General features: G+C 39.7%; 1 protein-coding gene across 7 annotated transcripts; it reads left to right on the top strand.

The window, feature by feature from the left end:
- Positions 1-1,066: 1,066 nt before the first annotated feature.
- specc1la (sperm antigen with calponin homology and coiled-coil domains 1-like a) lies at positions 1,067-21,953 on the top strand. Of its 7 annotated transcripts, none has more exons than XM_041999631.1 (16): positions 1,067-1,325; positions 8,188-8,350; positions 8,452-8,590; positions 8,673-10,303; positions 10,608-10,815; positions 11,027-11,100; positions 11,792-11,967; positions 12,169-12,332; positions 12,441-12,559; positions 13,238-13,328; positions 13,879-13,968; positions 14,063-14,234; positions 14,894-14,996; positions 16,698-16,814; positions 16,892-16,951; positions 18,308-18,380. In XM_041999631.1, the coding sequence occupies exons 2-16, from the start codon at positions 8,225-8,227 to the stop codon at positions 18,326-18,328; spliced, it is 3,291 nt and encodes a 1,096-aa protein (XP_041855565.1). In that variant the 5' UTR covers positions 1,067-1,325; positions 8,188-8,224; the 3' UTR covers positions 18,329-18,380. The 7 variants fall into 7 exon arrangements, with proteins under 7 accessions (XP_041855565.1, XP_041855562.1, XP_041855559.1 ...); XM_041999628.1 differs by lacking the exon at positions 18,308-18,380 and adding an exon at positions 18,872-21,953 and having other exon boundaries at positions 1,068-1,325; positions 14,066-14,234; XM_041999625.1 differs by lacking the exon at positions 18,308-18,380 and adding an exon at positions 18,872-21,953 and having other exon boundaries at positions 1,068-1,325.
- The last annotated feature ends 144 nt before the right edge of the window (positions 21,954-22,097 follow it).

The raw sequence follows: 22,097 nt of genomic DNA, 5'->3' as shown, positions 1-22,097 counted from the left end.
ACTTCTTGCCCAATTAATTTTAGGACCTTGGCTCTGCCAGAGAGAAGATGGAGTGCCATTAAAAATATTATGAGCTGGTTCAAATAAATGATTGTTCAGTGACAAAGTGCATTCGATAAGTGTCTAACAAATCTGAAAATAGGTAAAAAAAAAATGTAAAAGTACGAAATAACATTGTTAAAAGTGTAGCGACCAACAAGATGATTCCACTCCTGGTGCAACAGCTCAAATTTACAAATTATAAAAACTTTAGAAAAATCATCATCAACTCACATGTGGGTTGGAATGCAAAAGCAAACAAAGGTTTACGCCTTACATTAATCACAAATCAACTGTCTACTACAAAAGGAGCACAAATAAATCATTGGTGATATCACAATGCCAGTCACCATCAATGATACCATTTCAATTTTTAAGTGCTCCAGAGAAAGCACATCTGCACCTATGAGTAGAGAGCGCTGCAATTAAATGAATAAAGTGCCTTATGGATTGATGTATCAGGGTAGTGAGTAGGCCAACTTTTTGACAATTCAACCAATCCCATATAGGGAACCACGTAGCAAAGCCAGCAAATCAGCAGTCTGCAATCAAGAGCAGGTCTGAGGTCCTGCTATCTCCCCTGTATCTATCTGAAGGACAGGTCCTGCATCTTTTTGGTCTGTGGTTACTGGTACATTGTTTATTGTTTATTTGTTGTTGCTCTCTCTCCTCTTCTCTCTTCTTGTCGTCTCATTCCCAGCTGTTTATTTCTTCTGAGATTCTGAAATTTCTTCCTCTCAGAAGTGTTATAAGTGATTGAACAAAGGGAAGTCAGGGTTTTCTTTCTGGTAAGGGGCCATAAAAATGACAATTTAATGTTAATTTACACTATTAACACCAATGTAAACTGAAAAGTAAATATATGCATATATAAAAAGACAATGATGTTCAAATGGTCAGATGAAGAAGACATCTATAGTTCTAGGATAGATTTGTTTAAACCACTGAAGAAGATGAACTCATCTGCAGATATAAATTATTAACTGGCTCTATACACTTTGGCCATGTTCCAGCACTACTTTTGAGACTACATTAAATAAACTATTGGATATTTAATAATCTTTTCAGTAGCAATAAAGTGTCCCTCCTGTGCAGTGTGATGCTGAGGTGATGCAACCAGGGGAGGGGGTAGATGATCATCCGGCTGCTGCCAACAGAAAGGAGCCGACATCCGACACCGATGCTGCCCTCAGAAGTTGGAGAACTGAGGAACTCTTTGCGACACAAATGGATGTTCACCGGACCTTAATCGGTGTGTCAACTTGGAAGAATTAGGAGAACCTAAGGTAAGATATTTTAAATCGGTTTACTCAGAGTTTAGTCTTTTTGCCGGCTATGCTAACGTAGTTAGCCTAATGATAGCATTAGCTACCTGTGCCCATGCACTGCTGACTGACAGCTAGCAAACAAACTGGCTAAAATAAACACACCCATACCCATTTTAAAGCAACATTAATATCCAAAGACTCGTTTTCTCAATTATGCTAACGTCAATATAACAAGACTACAAAGCAGCTTTTAGTTAAGCTGTCAAGCTAGCAGATTCATTTTGATACGTAATTCTATTAATTTCAGAATAAACCTTCTCTAGTTATCACGTAGCTTTAAGAATCAGGATTTCAGTGTTTTTCTTAATTTAATGTGAGGCAATGCGTTTCTTAAACTGCGCTAAATGTTGACTTGCCGTATAATAAGCTCGACGATTGTTTCTGTAGGCAAAAGTATTTCGTTAACTCTGGTTTATTTAACTTCAAAGTCTTTCACCTGTATACAAATATCCGCCTCTTCAAACCATGCTGTTTAGCTGTTGCACTCTTCCACTTCCTATTATATCTTAATTTAGGGTAAAATTTCAAATTGGCTCGCGCTCGCTGAGTTTTAAAGCATCAGTTAAAACGTTAAAGTTGCTTAAGTGTAATTCTGTGCTTTTGTATTGGAAGCGTAAAGCCAAACAGGAAGTGATATAACAGAAATTCCGCGCGTGCCTCACAGCATAGCTAACTAGCTTTTCTGGGTTATCTCCTTTATTTAAAAGTTACCATTTGGTCGCGTAATGCAAATATTGTTTGCTTATTCATTGGAGTCAAGCAGTTGACTTTACAACAAAGGGCGTTACTTGAACGGCATGTTTCCCCCCCACCTCTATGGCTGACGTTGTCCGTGGTGCTGCTAATGTAGGTGTTGCCCAGTATACTTACAACCGACCAGAGAAGAGTCAAGGGTGTACTGTTGCTGCAGACTTTAGTGTCTTTTTCATGCCCTCTGGGTGCCATACTATTTCAGAGAAGTTGCCTCCTTTCTCACATATCCTCAAGCTTTTCTAAAATAACTTGGATAGAGTGATATGTCATATTCACAGCCCACGCTTTAAATGCTTTTCTAAGAGATGGGATTTATTATCTAAGTGTTTTAGAGAAAACCGTATTTTCTTGGACTGAAACGGGCCCTCAGTTGACATTTCAACACTGGGAGAAATATATTATTGTTAAGTCTTCCTTCAAGTTAATTGAATGGGATTTACTTGATAACTAACCAGTGAAGTATTACTGAATGCATTTTTTTAACATCTTATTTATGGTCCAGATAAACGGAGACAGGTTTAAAGGGAGTCTCAGTTTTGACAGCTTTCATTTATATTTAAGGATGGAGGGTGTCAGTCAGGTGATTGAAGCTACATCATTAAAATGGTTTGATAAGTTGCGTTCCAGACTTGCTTATAAATAGCATTGGATATTTTGGTCAATTGAATTCAAAATTTGACAGTGTCTGCTTTGTCCCAGGCAGACTGATTCCCTCTTGTCCTTTTAGAGTCACCCTTTTGTAGTTGACTCTTGATTTTTATTTTCTTTTATGGGAGACGCAGCCACAGGAAGCTGATGTTATGGCAAGGACGTGCCTCCCTGCAGTTAAAGCATGAATAAGGCAGGAGAGCAGAGAAGGGGTATTTACAAGAGCACGACTACCCCCACTGCCTTCTATACCCTGGCTCTTTAATTCTTTGTCTTTCCCCTTGGTCCCGTGCTTTGTTCAGCTGTCTGCAAAGGAACACAGTGGTCTCTTGTTCCTTTGGTGAAGCTTGAATCACATTTGTTGCTTTCATTAATGCTGGGATCAAACATTGTAGAGTTGATTTGAATTAGTTCTCGTGTTTGCAGACAGCAGTTTACATTACACAGATAAAGGTCACACAGTATTGTCATGAAGTGCACATAGACGTAATTCTGTTGACAAGCCCCACATATATTTTGACATATGCACTATGTTTTATGGCCCCTTTAATATTTTATATTTGTTGATATTTATTTTTCCCTCTCAGCAGCCAAACTGATTTACATATTTACTAATATTTGAGAAGGTTTCAACTAGTTTGAACAGTGGAGTTTCGTGTTTTCATCTGTGCTGTTTATCACAGACTTATCACAGACTTTCAGCTATACTGAAACATTTAATTATTGAAATATGAATGGCCCATTAATGTGGAAACTGATGTTAACTGCAGTTGTGAAAGGTAAACAACAATTTCAGTATCCACACAACTTTTTTGTAGATGGTGTGGAACTATGTGGTGAGAGCGCTCCGTTGTGCAGAGCGGTAAAGTAGAAGCAAAGGCTGCTGACTCTGTCCCATTTAGCTGCTCTGTTGGTCCCCAGTGTTTGCTCCCATATCTATTCAGAGCCAGTGAAGAGGGCTGTGCTCCAGCTAGCAGCTCCCCATTTCAAACATCTGCTTTGACACACATTCAGCTATTCAGAGGACTGGCTAGTTGTTGACTGCACATGTCAGTACTTGGGGAAAACGCCCCTGCACAATTGAAACTTGTGTTGGGGATAATTGCTTGCATATCAAAATATAAATGAAAACATAAGTTGTGCAGTTATCTGCAGAAAGAGGCTGGGAAGAAACAAAAAAGGATAATGATTACCTGTGTTTCATAACATACAAGTTGTTATGATTAAGGCAAGTTAAACCATCAGCATACTTTCAAGAAAAACATAAACTTCTCTTTTCTACTTTTTAGTACATTGTTTTTTTCATGGCTTCCAGCAAACTCTCACTTATTGTCTTTTTTTCTTCAGCAATTGTTGTTTGGTGGTATTTAGTTTCAGTGTGGAAGCTGCAGCTTCAAATGTGAATTTCTTTGTTTATTGTGCCATTGAGGTTTGTTTTAAGACAGCGGGAATGTAAACGTGTTGATTATGGCAGACTTTTTTTTTTAGAGATTTTTTTTTACCTTGTGACTTCAAAATGAAATATTTGGATACTTAAACTTGTTTTGAAAACAGTGAATTTCTCTGCTTTAATAACAAGGCAGTGGAGTATTTATTTATAAGGAAAACAGTACAAGCATCCCTGCTTATGAAAACAATGAAAACAAGATTTTTGTAAGTATTTAGATTCCCAAGACAGGTTTAACCAAAGGTAACAGTTAAAATATTAAAGGATTTAATTTTCCATACTGTATCTTGAAGTACTGCTTGACAGTCTGGGACTGAAATCTACCAGTTTCTCTAATAGTTGTGGTGAAAGTTTCCTCCTTATTTCAGCCAGCAAAGCTTTCAGATCATCACTAGAGAATCGACAAGCCAGCATAGATTTGTCCTCAGCAATAGGTGCTCCATGGGATCGAGGTCAGGTCTCTGGGAGAGTCATTCTACGACTCTGAGCTGCTGACAGATGATGTGCTTTGGATCATGATCCTGCTGAAAAAGTCTTATTATTTTCAGCTGATTTCTTTTAAGCCTACGTTTGAAATTCCTCTGTACAATGAAGAGCTCAAGATTCCATCAAAAAACAGACCCAGACTTTTGACTGTATTTCTTTCAAGTTTATTCGTGCTGTCTGCTTTGAGTACCTCCTCTAGCTTTCTCAACAAAAACCTTCTAAACCTTCTATTGTTTTATGTCCATGTAGTTTGAGCTAATCTGAAACAATCGTTGCAGCTGTTTCTTGTGTTTGTTTGTGTGTTTTTTTGTTTTGTTTTTTTACTTAAAATTATGCTACACAGCTGTGTTTTATTCTCTAGTTGTGAGGTTTTTCTCTGGCTTTTAACTAGCCCATAGTTCAAATAAATTAATATTGTATTTACAGTAATATGGAAAAAAATGAACTCTCTTTCACTTCTAAGGTTTTAGTTTCTGACAAGAGAAAGAATCATCTGTTCCTTCCACGCCTTAAAAGGATGTATTTATAACCTCGGTTGTTCAACTTCACATGCTTTTCTTTACGTAAATCTAGCCAAAAAGCAGAGGCAACAAACAACAAAAAACTCGGTACATGCCATGATTCAGAAGTTTGTTTTCCTTTTCAAACAACAACTCATAGTTAATTGTTTTCTCTCTGATGTTATCAGTCTCATTGTTGTGGAGGAATTTTGGCCAACTATTTATATCAACTCTTCTTCAGTTCATTGAGGTTTTGAAGCATTAGTTTCTGTCCCACTACTGCGTTGCAATCAGGTTAAGGTCTGGACTTTGACTGGACCTTTGCAACGCCTTGATCTTTTTTGTTTGTTTGTTTGTTTGTTTGTTTGTTTTTCCAGTCCTTTTATTGTCAATTTTCTGCTGTGTTTGGGATCATTTTCCTGTTGCATGACCCATTTCAGCCAAGTCTTAGTAATTGGACAAATGGCTTCACATTAAACTCCAGATTACTTGGGTATACAGAGGACCCCATGATTAAATTAATGACCGTGGGTGCAAACAAGCACAAATCATCAACCCTCCACTTCCATGCTTTACAGTTGGTATAAGGTGTTTGCACTGATATGCTGTGTTAATGGACTGATGAACTCATTGAACTGGAATTGATTGTACAACACGTCTCAGATTGGGGGGCAGCAACAACTGCTTCTCCAAGTTCATTGCTGATGTCTTTCCTCCAAGGCATTGTGTTAACACATCTGCTTGCTGCAAACTAGAAAACTGCCAAAACTATTTTCTAATCAAGTACATTTGATTAGATACAGCAAGCTGCTTCTTACCCTCTTAATTCCTTTGGAAGCTGTAACAGTGGATTTGTTTTTCACACTCCTTCTGCATTTTGGCTTAGTGTCAGTTAAATAGTGACTTGGTATAATAGGTATACCTGTTGTTGATTATCTGAGGTTGTACTTGCCTTGTTTTGGGAAATAATGAGGACTAGATGATTGTAAATGCAGATCTTTAGAATTGCATTTATATTTTACATGCTTCAACAAGTTGGACAAAACTTTCAGTGTCTTAAGTATTTTTGAAAAATGGAGATTCTTTTGTGTTATTATTTCACTTAGTAGAAAAATATGCACCACAGGAAACACAGAGAATCATAAAGTCTAGCCAGCTGAGATGTATTGTTTCCAGTTTGTTTTAGTGAGTTTGGAAAGATGGTTTCATGTGTTTGCCCTCAGCTGTAAACTTGCATGTGGCAGTGTTCTGACAGGTATATTTTTGGTTTTTAAAATGCTTTTTAGACAGTATCGACAGTGGTGCTCTGAGTTTATTCAAACTCTCCCCAACACATATTACATTGGGTCACCTCCCTGCATCTGGATCACAGTTGCCGATACTGAGCATCAAGCCTAATGAGTGAATCCATTTTGAGGACTCTACATAGAACATTTTGCGCGGGATAGTAAATTTAACATCCAAATTAAGTAAACACATCTTAAATTCATCACTAAAGTGCTGGTTTAGAAGAAATCAAAGTCTTGGTTAAATATCAGGTTATCTTAGATTCTTTGGGAAAGTCTGATAGAGAAAGAGCGGACAAAAAAAAATGTTGATTCATGAAGCCATGATTCAAATAAAGACTGAATTATCGACACGTTTCTGGTGCTATTGGTCAGCTTCTGTGTCCTATTTAAAGTCTGACTGACTGCTTGTGTGTGATTGTATTTCTGTTTATATCGAAACTACCAACATCTGCTCAGGGAAACTGCACTGACACAGGTAGATTGTAGCTCAGCTTCCTGTGTACAATAAATCACTTTAGCTCAATTCTTCGTCTTAAAGAACCAAAAGACAACCGCATTAGCACTAAAGTACTTACTCATTGTCTCCAGCTGTGTCCCAAATCAATTCTTGCTTTTTTGCATCAACTCAGGTTTCACATAGACCTGGACACAACTTACCTCCTGTGTTGTGCACAAGCATTTGTTAAATGGCTACAGCTAGGACAAACAAACGCATTGTTGTCTGCCAAGTGATCTCAGTTTATTGGTGAATTACAACTTTAGCATCCACGTGTCTAAGGGAAGATGTTTGTATAATCTGTTACTAATTTAGTGCACATTTAGAAATACAGCCTGGCAAAGTGAGGTGAGTCTCTCTGGATTGTCAAATTGTTTAAACAAAGCAATGATGGTTGTGAGTTAGTATGAGTGCAGCTTCCACAAACATGACACCAGCTCATTTCTGGGCAGTGTGAGATGAAAAGCAGTTCTTGGTAACAGTCACACACTTAGATTTCTTTTTGTCTTTCTGAACACAATCCCAGTTTTGACATTTTGAGTGTTCTGTGTGATGTGAAGGGATAATATTTTCCTCATTTTATTCTTCTGAATTTTGTATAAATGCAGAAAATGTGCTTATAATGGCTTCATCTTTGTGCATAGGACTTGACTGCAGAGCTCCAACCACCCACACAGTCATCAGTGCCATCGTTGTTGCAGCTCACAAGCACATTTAAGTTAGACTTGAACCAACTATAACATGCAGGAGCCATCTAGTGGATAGATTAGTTGGCAACTGGAAACATTTAGTTCAGTGTTTGTCCTGCAGACTGGAATCAGGGGATTTTTTTTTACCATTGTCAGTAAGTAAATGTTAGTACTGTGAAGACAAAATACTTGAAATTGCAGGTAAGCCCTCATACCTTGATTTTAAACATGAATAAAAAAAATATTTTATGCCTATTAAACAATTATCTGTATTTTCTAATAAGGAAAAAAAATGCAGAAGTAGCCTTTAACGTGCCAACTCCAAGTATTTTAAGTGAATCTTGAATTGCAGAGAGAGATTTTACTGCTCAACTGCTTGATGTGGTCTCAGTGTTTTCTGCTACTGGGGGAATAGACTCTGTGGAAAGAATTCCTATTTCATGGAAAACTGGAGCATCACTCTGCACACTGACATGCATTACCTTTCTCCTCCCTCCTTTCTGTGTGTACAGATTGAGCTGTAAATGTGTCAGCATCAGAGAGCTCAGTATGAAGAAGTCGGTCCGGCCAGTGGCAAGTAAGGTCAGCGGAGATCGAGGGAAGTCGGAAGCTACAACTGCTGCTGGCATCGGAAAGTCTACAGCCAAGAGTACCACCACTGCCTCTCTACCAAAGGTAAAACATAATCATAATTTCTTGAGCCAGTTAGCAGCTGAGGTGCTTGACTTTGATTACATCTCTTTATGTGTGAATATGTTGAATTTTTGTTTTTTCAGGTGAAAAGCAATGATGATCTTTTAGCAGCGATGGTTGGAGGGAATCCTGCTTCAAGTAGCACTGCCACCAAGGCCAAGAAGACGGCCTCTGCTGGAACTAGTGCGAGCAATCTAGATAGCAAACCAAAGACATCATCAGGTATCTGAAATTTCACTGATAAACAATCTGTTCTTCATCTTATGCCATTTCAATTATAAAATGAGCTTTTCCATCTTTATAGGTAGTTTATCCAAACGGACACCATCAACAACTTCCAAGGAGCCTAGTTCAACAAAAGATCGCCTTCGGACATCCAGGGCGTCAGCTGCTAAAAAGCAGCTGGCACCAGGGACTGCAGCAGGAGATGCGGCCTCAGGAAAACGCTCTCGGAGTCAGATCCTGGCAGAGTCCGACGGCCGTATGAGCAAATCAAAATCAGATGGCCAGATCAGTGATAAAGTTGCTCTAGAAGCCAAAGTAAAGGACCTGCTAGGTTTGGCTAAGAGCAAAGATGTGGAGATCCTCCACCTTCGCAGTGAACTGAGGGACATGCGGGCCCAGCTTGGTATTGGGGGGAAGGAATCGTCGCTGCAGGAAGAAGTTGGGGAAGAAGAGAAGCCCCAGGTTTCGGCCATCACAGCAGCTGATGTGGAGTCCACTTTGATTCTCTTACAAGAGCAGAACCAGGCAATCAGAGAGGAGCTCAATCTGCTTAAGAGTGAGAATCGCATGCTGAAAGACCGGCTCAACGCACTCGGCTTTTCTCTGGAACAGAGACTGGACAGTTCTGACAAGCTATTCAACTACCCGTCCCTGAGCCCGGACATGGCCACAGGCAGTGCACACAGCGATGGTGGTTGCACAGGTACGCTGACCTCATCAGTGGAAGGCTCAGCCCCAGGCTCGTTAGAGGATCTGCTCACAGGACATCAACATGGAGGTTCTGCAGACAACCTTGACAGTGAATCCAGTGAGGTCTACCAAGCTGTCACCTCCAGTGATGATGCTCTGGACGCTCCATCTGGAGCATCCTCATCATCTGAGTCCGAGTGTGCCCCGAGCACAGAGCGCTCAAGGAGGGGCAGCAGCGGTAATGCCAGCGAGGTGTCAGTAGCTTGTCTGACAGAACGTATCCACCAGATGGAGGAGAACCAGCACAGCACCGCTGAGGAGCTTCAGGCCACCTTACAGGAGCTGGCTGACCTGCAGCAAATCACCCAGGAGCTGAATGGAGAGAACGAGCGACTTGGTGAGGAGAAAGTCATCCTCATGGACTCCTTGTGCCAGCAGAGTGACAAGCTAGAGTTGTATGGGCGACAGATTGAATACCTGCGCTCACTGTTGGATGAGCATCACATATCCTACGTTCTAGAGGAGGATATAAAGAGTGGTCGCTATATGGAGCTGGAGCAGCGGTATGCAGACCTGGCAGATAATGCCCGCTTTGACAGAGAGCAGTTGTTAGGAGTGCAACAGCATCTGTCCAACACTCTGAAGATGGCTGAGCAGGACAACGCTGAAGCCCAGGAGATGATTGCAGCACTGAAGGAAAGGAACCACCAAATGGAGCGCATCATGGACTCGGAGAGGCAGGATCGAGCCTCCATGGCAGCAGCGCTGGAGGAGTACAAGGCAGCGGTCAGCAGCGACCAGGCGGAGCTAAGCCGCTGCAGAGCCCAGCTGGACCAAGAGAGGCAGAGGGTGGCCGAGCTGTACTCTCTCCACACTGCCGGTGACAAAAATGACATCTGTCAGCTGCTGGAGGGGGTACGGCTGGGGAAGGAGGAGGCTGAAGCCAAGGCTGCAAAGATGCAGAAGGAGCTAGAACAAGCACACACTGAATTCAGCCGCCTGCAGGAGACTTTCAGCAAGGTTGGTAAAATAGGAAGCTAAATTGAGGTATTTGACCTAAATTCAATATTAATATAGGGTGGAAGATTACAGGAGTTTCTGGGTCACAAAAATGATTGCAAATTCTTTGTACCACACATGAAGCATTCATTTTCCAGGGTCTACCTTTTGGAAAGAAAAGTACACATTGTTCATATTAACCTCACATTTAAACATCAGACAGACGTGTAAAGAAAAAAAAGTTTTTTTTTCCTCTTATGTTATCTTATTACCTCTTAATTTGCTGATAATTAAACAAAGGATACTCTTCATCTTGCATCTGCAGCTGGACAGAGAATACAGAGACTTCCAGGAGCAGGTTCAGCAGCAGATGGCCGAACAGGAGCGGACACTGGAGAAGCAGCGGGTGGAGCTACAGGAGAAAGAAACGGAGATCGCAGACATGAAGGAAACCATCTTTGAGCTGGAAGATGAAGTGGAGCAGCACAGAGCTCTCAAACTCCACGACAACCTCATTATCTCAGACCTTGAGAGTAAGTTAGCTGGAAACACTCGACCCAAGTGCAAAGTTGTAATCTCTTAAAATTTAGTAATAGACATAAACACCTGCATGTCTACTCAGCAGCCTTTCATCATTAGCAGTTGTTGTGCGAAACCAAATCTAATATCTATTCAGAAAGCTGAGATATATGTGGTATTGATTAAGCCTGTTCACAGTAACATGCATTTCTCTCATTATTTTAGACTCTGTGAAAAAGCTGCAGGACCAGAAGCATGACATGGAAAGAGAGATTAAGATTCTCAATCGCAGACTGAGAGTAAGTGAATGCTCAAATGCATTTAAAAATAAAAACCCCACTAATATTTAGGGATGGTACCTGATAGGAGTGGGAGTCTTTAAGGCTTATAATTGAGATGTTCATGACGTGATTATAAAATGATTATTGAAGCATCTTTTTTTCCTCTTCGACTACTTTACTACTACTTTCTGAGTGGAAACGTGTAACAGTTTCTCATTTTTGCCATGACAAACAACAAAGAACGAAGAAGAAAAGTCACTGTTCTTGTATCATGTGGAGTAAATGCTTGGTTTTGGTCTTTGTTGAAAGCTAACAACAAATCACTGTTAGTGTGCTGGGACTGAACATATTTTTAACAACACGGCAGAAAAAAGTCTTGTCAGTCTGTATTATTATTATTATTATTATTGAACACAACAGCAATCTATGGGCATATATTAAATATTTTCTTCTTTTTGGGTCTGCTGAACTTGATTGCAAGGACCCTTCTCAATATAAAAAAAATCAGTCTTGGTGTCCTATCAGGACACTAGTGTAAAACAATTTGCATCAATCAAATCAGACAAATCTTAGCTTTCCATTGGTATGTTACATGCCCACCTACCTGCACACAGAATCTTAGGTTATTGGCTGAGCTGCATAGAAAATAGCTGAGGGCCTCATTGTTATCATGATATTCAGCTCCCTGCCGTTGTTTGTATGTGTGCAGGAGGAGTCCATGGAATGGCGTCAGTTCCAGGCCGATCTGCAAACAGCTGTTGTCATTGCAAATGACATCAAGTCAGAAGCACAGGAAGAGATAGGAGACCTGCGGCGCCGTCTGCAGGAAGCCCAGGAGAAGAACGAGAAGCTTAGCAAGGAACTGGACGAGGTCAAGAGCCGCAAGTAAGACCCACAGAAAGACGTGGAAGAGATCCAGCAGTCACGAACATATTTTGTCTTTTGTTTCTTAAACAAAATGAGGGGACATTTAATTTTTGTTTACTTTATTATTTGACTCTCAGTCAGTCTTCATTAAGCAGTGAAGAGCAATTTTATATTTGTTGCACATGAGTGTACATCTCATGTTCTATGTATGTTTTCCAGGCAGGAAGAGGAGAGAGGCAGAGTGTACAACTACATGAATGCAGTGGAGAGGGACCTAGCAGCTCTCAGACAAGGGATGGGTCTCAGCAGGCGATCCTCCACCTCATCAGAGCCTTCACCAACCGTAAAAACGCTCATCAAGAGCTTTGATAGTGCCTCGCAAGGTACCCCGATCATTAAATGCTCCTCTTTTGTCGTTTATCAATAGTTGATTGTTTAAGTAATAATATGTTTTCATCATATTCAATTAATCATTTTGGCCTTTAATTTAGGTCCACCTTCCAACGGTGCCTCTGTGACTCCAACCGCCTCAGCTACCCCGTTACCACGAACCCCCCTCAGCCCCAGTCCCATGAAGACGCCCCCAGCAGCTGCTGTTTCACCCATACAGGTACAGAAAAAAGGGTTTCGTATGCGTATAATGTTAACACTTGTTCCTGTCCTGCATTACCTACAACATTTACCATGCCACAGAGTATTTAGTGGATTTGTCAGGATCCAGATTTAGGTTTGCTTCTTCTGCAGCCTGAATGTCATTTACAGCACACATGCTGGAATAAAAATGTACTTTTATGTGCCTGAACATTTCCAAATAGACAGCAGCATTATTAAAAAAATAAAAGAAAAAAAAACATATAGGCCTATTGTTACTTTTTAAATGTCATAAAATGTATTTAAGTGCATAATTTGTATAAGAACGTCTTTGTCTTCATTTTAAATGAATAACTACACAAATGGAAATAAAGGAAAGTAAAGCATCAACAAATGCTATTTTTGTAAATGTTTTAAACACAATAATAAAAGATTTGAGAGCCCAGTCTGTAATTGTCTCTTGTAATTATGTGAATAGAAAGTTATTACAATATTTTTTCCCCTCAATATCATTTACACTTACTCAAATACAGCCTCTTAGATGTGTACACATTAAGCCAAACATGCTTCTTAATTAAAAAAGAAAACACAAGATTACCAACATCTACCCTGTCTTATACAACCATTGCTGCCTTTATTGTCTTTAAAGAAGCCTTACTACCTTTAAAGTATAGTTAAAATAATTTTGCTGTTTCAGAGACACTCCATAAGTGGATCGATGTCAGCAGCCAAGCCTCTCTCATCTTTGAGTGATAAGAGACCCAGCTACACAGACATAACCATGCCAGGTAAACATCATCCATGTTCTGTGTATGTAATAATCTCCAATGTAAGAACTGCTGATCTCTGAAATATAGACACACAGGCTCTGTAAGGTGTGCTGTTAAATATGGATGACAAACAGGATATTGTGAATCCTTTGCCTCCTGCTACACCTCTGTCATAAACATAAAAAGGGATAGACTGTTCCCTCTCTCATGATATAAAGGGTCTGGTTTTCCCTGGAGGCCAGAGTTTGTAGTTAGTATGTTTCCTGTATGTTTAGGGGATAAGAGGGGAAATAATGAGGCCTAAGTTCCCTCAGCTCATTCTCAGTAATGAATTTAAGTGTTTCATGTGAACGTGCAATCTTGGCCATTGCCTCCAATGTTTTGTTTACTTTTCTGTGATTTATTGTTTTCTCAGTGAGCGAATCATCCTCATGTGTCAGTATTTCCTGAACTCTAAGGGACCGGAATTTGGCTCTTAGCTGACCCCTGTTACATTGAATTTCAGAGGAAGTTGATCATAGGATTACTGTAACGGTAATGTGATGTAAATGTTGTGATGTATCCACAGCTGAGCACCTTCTCAGGGGAACCTCAGCTAGTCGACCCACGCCTGTCCTCCAGAGGGTCTCCAACATGGATACCACCAAGGCAATTTCAGGTTTCTGATGCTCTTAAAGTTTTTAAACATGGCATAAATTTATGTACCAGTTTAGTTTAAAAACATCACGTCTCTATTTGCTCCTGGTCATTAGCAGTGTCACGCAGGAGCAGCGAGGAGATCAAAAGGGACTTGTCAGCTTCAGATGGGGCGTCCTCAACCTCCCTGATGGCTATGAGTGCAGCTTCCTCCCCACTGTCCTTATCCTCCTCCTCCCCCACTGCCTCCATCACACCTACAACCCGCAGTCGACTGAGGTACCACATGTCAGTGCACTGAATCACCTCTTTGTTGTAATAATTGGTGAAAGTGAGTTGTGTATTCGGTGACACAAAATCTCTGTTTAAATGTTTGACATGATCTCCTCAGCTTGTAGACACGATAAAAGACAAAAGATACGACTCGCCACAGCTTTTCCTGGCCGACTAAGCAAATTAGATTACACTGCCTAACCAAAACAACAAATCACTGCCTGGATTTAACCAAGCAAATAAGTCAGCTTCTCACTGGAAAGGTACTGCTGTGATTTATGTTTCAGCAGGCAGCAGATTGAGAGCAGTGGATGAAAGGCTGCACCCATCATGTCCAGTCCTTACTGTGCAAGCCTGTTGGTCAGGCTGAGGTTCGCTTAAGTTAGCTACCTACCTGAAATTAACTGGATTCATTGGGCTTAAACTGTGGGAGAGTGGTTCATTTTCACACATTAATTGCCCCCCACAGTGTCCAAACTTTCACCTTACTAATAAACCATGGGATGTGCTGGAAGAGACTTCACGCTGTAGTCAAGTCTCCCATCATTAATGTGAGATCTTGGTGAAAAATGAATGCAACTTTGAATGACAATAAATGTTTAGTGACTGTGTGCTGTCATCAAATAGGCCATGTAGCAAATCTCTTATGCATCTTCCTGATGTTTGTGTAACAGAGAGGAGAGAAAGGATCCTCTGTCAGCACTGGCCAGGGAGTATGGAGGCTCAAAGAGGAATGCTTTGCTGAAGTGGTGCCAAAAGAAGACGGAAGGCTATCAGGTATCAGCTATCACCTGATCAAAAGTGTCTGTCCCGCAAATCTTTCAATTGTGTTGAGCAGATAAGGAACAGTTGGATTGAGGGCAGTGGGAATGCTGCCATAAACCTCTTTCATCAGAACCAGAGTAATGAGGTGAAAATGAACAAGAACATTCATTTAATTTTTTACAGCAATGTATTTTGCTGAGCATTATCAGTCTCTCTGAAAAGCAACATGTTGTTATCTCCCTTTATAAAAACATTGCTCAAAAGGAAACGGTAATCTGAGAGCTACAGATAGCAGCACAGAAACACTACAGTTAACCTTTTAGTTCAATAGTAAAGCTATTAAATATGTGCCATATGTCATAACTATAATTGTGTTAGGTACTGATAGCATGGCAGCAACAGAAAATTGTGCAAATTCATCTAAAACCTTGAAGGTTATTTTTAATTTCCAAAGTGTGATATCTGCAGACGCAGATTTAGATCCCTTTTGATGCAATAAGACGAGTCTGCAACCACTACTTGATGGAGATCAGCCAGAACAAATGACACAAGTTCTCAGAACGTAGTTCCCAGGCTGATGTAATTAGCTGTGATATGACAGTAGGTTAGACAAAAAAGTGGTAATAAAGGTATTGTAATTATTTTTGATGGTAGGCTGTGATTATTTTATGGCAAAGCCTTGTCTCTATAGCAACTGGCTGAGTTGTGAATAACTGAGCTGTGACAGGAAACTGTAGACTCTAGTTGACTGGTTGGTCCTTTGTATTCCACTCCATAAACTCATCCACTATCAAAAATGCATTTTCAGGGTTTCAATTAAATAGTTTTAATTAAAACAATCTGCTGTGGGTTTATATTAGCAAGGAAGCGCTGATGTGGAATAAAGAGAATGAACAATAAACAGACTGAGGGCTAAAATGAGAAGCATTAAATGTGGGTTACAGGCTGCATCATTTCCATATGCATTAACACACATGGGAACGGTTGACCCAACCTCCAACAATCAAAACATTTGTACAGAAAATCCGAATACTGAATAGAGATATATTGAGTGGCATTTGTTTACTTTCTGATAACAAGTAGAAACAAAAGTCGTAACCCAGTATTTTCAGATATTACTGAAATCTAGTGCGACTATGTGGTTACAGATCATCATGTGACTCATCTCTTTGTAGGTTTTGTTGATTGTTGCGCAGCTTTTTTTTTTTTTTTAAGGCTGCGTAAACATCAAGAGAAAGTCAATGTTTAGAGATCGACTGAGAAATTATTTGAATAACACTTAACCAGAGCATCTAATGTCATTTAACCTATATGAAGGTTTTGGTTGCTATGGCATCTTAAGTCCTGTCCAGGAAGTGTGCAACATTTAACACGTCCTGTGAGTCCCCATCTAGCAATAACACTGAGGAAGATGGTAGCTCTGATGTTGTGAAGGTTGGGGTACAGAACCTGAGTAGTTGTTTGTGGGAGGCTGTAACTCCTTTTTTTTTTTTTTAAGGTCAGATGAAGTTTGATGTTTGAAAAGATGATATGGATGAGTAATGCTGAAATAAAATCCCAGCATTATCATTTTACATGATAGCAGAATTTACTCTGACCGTAATATTTAAAGGAACGTAGAAAACTGCACAAACTTCTTTTTTTTTATGATGGGATTGTAAATGTTTAGTCCAGTTAAATGGAAGTTTAATTGCTCATTGCTGCATGTTTCAGAACATTGATATCACTAACTTCAGCAGCAGCTGGAACGATGGCCTGGCCTTCTGCGCTTTGCTACACACCTATCTGCCCGCACACATCCCTTACCAGGAGCTCACCAGCCAAGACAAGGCAAGTAGATTTTAGACTAAATAAATGTTTGGGTATTATTTTACACATTAAGTGAAACTCTCACCTTTTGTCCTCAGAGGAGAAACTTCACCTTAGCTTTCCAGGCTGCTGAGAGCGTCGGCATCAAATGCACTTTGGTGAGCTTTTTACACTTTCTACGACCGCTTATATTATTTTATACGTGACTTAAACTCAAAATGCAACTTCGACTGCTGATGGTGATCATGATGAACTGCACTTTGAGGTTTATGAGGCTGGAAACCTCAATACACAAGTTATCAGTGTTTCCCTCGTTAGAAAGACAAATTTTGTGACTTGATTTGATTGAATCTGTCTCTTGGCCTTTCTGGTAGTTCTGCTATATGAGGTTATGTTTCCTTGCTTTATCATGATCTATTTTACTATCCTTTATTATTGTAATGTGCTTTTCTTCTTCTCATGTCTCAAATCTTTTTGGTTTTTATTGTTTTATTTTGTTTTTATTGTTGCTTTTATAAAGCCCATTGGGTTGCTCATATATGCTTGATAAAGTGCAATATAAATAAAGTTTAATTCGTCAAGTCAAATTTATTTCTTTTGAACATTTAAAATAACCTCAGTTGACCAAAGTGCTGTGCAGGACAGACACTTAAAACAAGACCAGACAACAATAAGACAAAGATAAGATACACTCAATAACAAAAGGTTTAAATAATAATAATAATAAAAAGGTAGACAGAATAAAATAAAATTTAAAAGCTAAGGGAAAAAAGGCTTAAGAAGGCTAAGACAACTTGCTCAACTAGAGCTAAAAGCCAATGAGAAAAGATGAGTTTTCTGTAGGATTTTAAAAGTTTTGAGTTGAGAAGTTTTAATAAATGTGTATAAAGCATTTAAATAATTGTACGTTGCTGCAGTGGTTCAGCTGAGCTACTTCACAATGATTCAGTGAAGAAATGGAGCAACATTGTGTGGAACAGACTGAAGGTGTATTGAATAGAAATGGTGTTCAGGTCTGTTCACGTGTTGCTAACGTGTCCTGGGTGATCTGATCCAATGTGGAAAGCACTAAACATGTTGATTTTTTTCCCCCTGAAAAAGGCCTCGGGAGTGTAGCTCAGTAAAACTTTTTGCCCATTAAAAATACTCCTGCAGTAAATTACCTCAGATTATTGTCTGTTTAAAGTAACCAGTGTCTAATTTTTTGTTTGATCTCTCTTTTGCATCTAGTTTACATGTAAATGCTATAAGTATACTAATTTTAGTCATTTTGACTGACACCTCACTTCAGATGATAAGAGCTTTCATGTGGTGCCAACAGCTAGCTGATGAGTCCGTCTCTTTGCAGTAAACAAAGCTTGTTTGGGGTATGGCTTTGGAGCGGTCCTCACAGCTGGTTTGTTCTCTTTTGCTGCTGAAATTTTAAATAAAAATGAGTCGGATGTTTCCTGTAAATGATTCTTCCTGTGAATTTTGACTCTATTTTTTACTCAATGTAATCTGTCATTAAACAGGAGGGCAAGAAAGCATCCTGATAGAAACTCTGGTCCTTCAGTGTGTCCTCATCGCATTCAGACTGCTTAACAAACCTGGACAAAGTGTCCTGGAGCTGAACGTGTCTTATCGCTGTCCTGACTGCGTTCACACCTGTACTTGCTGCTGTCCACTTGTGGTTGGATCACCTGGGGCTCTTGTTAGCACCAGGTCTGCACAGGCCCTTATTATCTTCCATGTCTCACTTAAACACGGAAGTAGCCTTGTAACATAACATGTCTAACATATTAACACTGGTCAACCATGTTCAGTCTGATTGGTTGTTTTTTAGTAGCTTGTTATTTGGGAGTCTCATCTTCTGGAAGTGTCTGCAACTGGCTGAGATACGGGGTGTGACTTATTAAAGCTGGTGATAGTGGATGAGGTTTATATAGTATTAGCACAAATTAAATGCTTTGTCTGGTTGTGGAAAAATTCTGTTATTTTTTCCTCAATCTAAAATATTATTTACTTTTCTTTGCAAGTTTAACTGTAGCTTTTTTCCCTGCTTTAACCGTCTTTTCATCACTCTTCATCTCTTCCAGGACATCAATGAGATGGTGCACACAGAGAGGCCAGACTGGCAAAGTGTCATGACATACGTCACAGCCATCTACAAATACTTTGAAACCTGACTTCACCGTCTCGCTCACCCTGCACCTGCAGCATAACCTGCGATCTTTCCACTCCACGGTCAACTTTACCTCACTGACCCTCTACGCTCATGTCACAGCGACATCCAGTCACACTGCATGTCTGCAACGTTAGTGGCAGATCTGAACCTCACTGGACACGCGCGCAACCGGGCCTTCTTCATTTGTTTACTGTTGCACTAGTAAGCAATGAGAAGTGACCGGTCAAAGCCAGATTAACCAAGTATGAAGTGATCTTTTGGGGAACCTTGTGGATCACCTCGGCCTTCACTTCATGTCTGAAGAAGCAGGTGTCAGTGCCTTCTTTCTGGCTTCTCTCACATATTGTCCACATATCCAGGACATTGTTGTCTATTGAAGGGGAATTCATTCAAATTGATCAAATTTGATTTTAATCATGCTACTTTGCTGGAAATCCCCCTTGAATAAACTTCAAACTTCAGCTTTTTTTGCACCAAGTCTTCCTGACGATGAAAAGTGCCTGTGTGGGTTTTGATGCGTGAGACCAGGAAATGTGAAGCTGAAGACTTGATGAGTTGCCAAATCTGTTTCAGAACCTTTTAACTATTGATTACTGGCTTATAGATCACCAGGACAAGCTGATGCTTTTCAAGTATAAAGCATGCTAGCGTCGACGACTCCTTAAGCAGCACTAACACTCTTTATAAATGTTTTTCACTAATAGATCTGTGAAGGTGAACTTGCATTCATTTGGTGTGTGTAAAGCTCTGAATGCTTTAGTTAACAAATGTTTTGTATAATGTTTGCATTTTGTAGGCCTGAATTAGCCGTCTTACACTTAGAGCACACAGGAGTATTTTATAATGACTAAATGCAGCCTTTAGCTAAACGTTTTGAACAAAATGGCTGGTGGTGTGATTAGAAACATAGTGTCTCACCTCAAGACCTCATGAGGAGAATCTAAGCTCAGTCACAGGTACAGACGCTTTTAATGTGCCAGAGCAGTTTGACATTTTTGGATGATTTAAATTTACTCTTTTGTTGTGGAAAAAATACCAGAAACAGGAGGCTTGCCTGATTCTGCTCCAAGGTAAAAAAAAAAATAAATCTTCATACCAGCTCATGTAAACATTTATAACATATTGGATCTTATTTTGCAAGCTACAGGTTTCTTATTACTGCTCTTTTTTTTTTTTACCAGGCCAAATATGACTTCTTTCAGTCTCCTCTTGGCAAATTGAACAACATATTAGTAAATTTTAGAGATGGTCACAGGCAGATTTATTTTTCTTTTACTTGTGGGCAAAGCAACCCTAATCTCATTTTTTTAATGGTGGGCTAAGCCCACTGTTGGCTTTTATGTCATGTTGGCGCACAGATACGAGTATTGATTTTATCGTGTGCATCTCAACAAAAGGGCAAAAAAAGTACATTTCCATAAATGTCAAACTTTTCTTCTTGCATCCACAAATATCACTAATATTTTTTCTTGTAAATGAGCAAACAAATGGCTAGATAATCCATTCTGCTACTGGCGTCTTTAGTTCGTGTCCTTGCACAGCGAGATGGGACGTTTTGTTGCTAATATGACTAAAACTTTACTAGACACACTGTAGCAAAAGTTGCCATTTAATTAGTCTAAAACCTATGAATGCCTGCTGTGTTAATTGTGCCTCCACATACAAAGATCTTTATTTATTTTCATAGTTTCCATGAGGTCAACGCTTCATTTGCATTTCTCAAGTATCTAATTTTATTGCACACACAGTAAGTAGCTGCACTGAGACAAGCTTTTTATATACTACACTAATTTCTTGCCTTAAGAGTTTCGCTGAGGCTTCTGTTACAAAAAAAATGTGACTTTTTGAACAGTAGTTGGCTTTCCTCCTCACCACGCATGTGTTATAGTGAGGAAATCCTTTCTAAAACAAAGTCCTTCTTGTTTGTGCCTCTTGAGAAACACTAATAGTGAATGATGGTCTTGAACCACTTTAGAAGCAGAGGTTGAACTCCTTGGTGTGTTTAGTGATGGTGACTGCACACTGTTTAGATTTGGATCTACTGAAGCTGCCAGCCGGTATCAATAGCAACAATATTTTTGTCTTCTGCCAGGTCACATCAGCTGCGTTACACATGAACTGATTTAAAGAGTCAACTGCAACTAATTGTTTCTGTGTTGTGTACAGGCGGGACAGAGTGGGTTATTTAATGGCATATAAAAGAACTGGCTCCCTGTTGAAAGGGGTTTTGAGATGCCATGATACTGAGGATTATCAGCCAGCAGTTTTATTGCGCTGTTTAAATCTACCGCTGGCCCACGTGTTTTATTGCTCCCGACTGGAACCTCTGAGAGCTACAGCGATTTGAAGCCTCGCAATCCTTGAAGCGGAATGTGTTTTGATCATGCATTAGTGATCCTGGGACTTTTTTACAAGGTCTAGCATGTGCAGATGTGGAGTGATTGATGAACGCTGAGACCAGACGGCTGGCAAAAGCTAGGAAGCACATTCCACCTCCACATGATGCAGCCGTCATGACAATGTTATGTAGTTTGGGGATCTTACATGATGCCTTTAAAGCATCCGGCTTCCCAGCAAGCCATGCAAATGTGAACAATGAACTGTGTCCTTAATGAGTCCACTTCATTATCCAAAATGTAATTTTGTTTACTTGAAAATACTCAGCGAATTCCACTGAACATGTTTTAGTTTGGCTCTGAGTTTCCATGTTGCCTTTCTTTTTCTTCCTAGAAGTCACGTTATGCAGTCTTAAGATTTTTTTTAATTTTTTTTGTAAATGCATATTTTTGAGAAAATCACAATCACTACATGCAATGTGGAAATGCTGCCTTGGCAAAGTCAAACTAAATTAATATGAGTGCATTTGTGTTGAGAAGGCACTAAGCTACAGTATTAAGGCACACTATGATGATAATCATTTGTCAGAAAAGCTGTCTGGTGGATATTTGTTGTATTTTTTCTGGCAATACCTGTTATTATAAAAGACCATTGAACAACCATTTTTGTTTTCATCTTTGTGTTTTTTTAAAAAAGGGTAAAAAAAATAAGAAGTACACTTCCAGTAGCATCCACTTAACAATGCAGTGGTGAGGCTGTGGGTGACTCTGGCTCAGAGTAGTAACCAGATCTCAGATCAA

The sequence above is a fragment of the Melanotaenia boesemani genome, chromosome 11 (genome assembly GCF_017639745.1).
Source record: "Melanotaenia boesemani isolate fMelBoe1 chromosome 11, fMelBoe1.pri, whole genome shotgun sequence".
Classification (NCBI taxonomy): Eukaryota; Metazoa; Chordata; class Actinopteri; order Atheriniformes; family Melanotaeniidae; genus Melanotaenia; species Melanotaenia boesemani.
Note: the sequence above shows the minus strand (reverse complement) of the source record. Positions and strands in the feature narration are given on the sequence as shown.

Coding starts and splice junctions, on each gene's coding strand:
- specc1la (XM_041999625.1), top strand. CDS start 8,225: ATGAAGAAGTCGGTCCGGCCAGTGGCAAGTAAGGTCAGCGGAGATCGA. Junction 12,333..12,440: donor CTTTGATAGTGCCTCGCAAG/GTACCCCGATCA, acceptor CCTTTAATTTAG/GTCCACCTTCCAACGGTGCC. Junction 13,329..13,878: donor CACAGACATAACCATGCCAG/GTAAACATCATC, acceptor ATGTATCCACAG/CTGAGCACCTTCTCAGGGGA.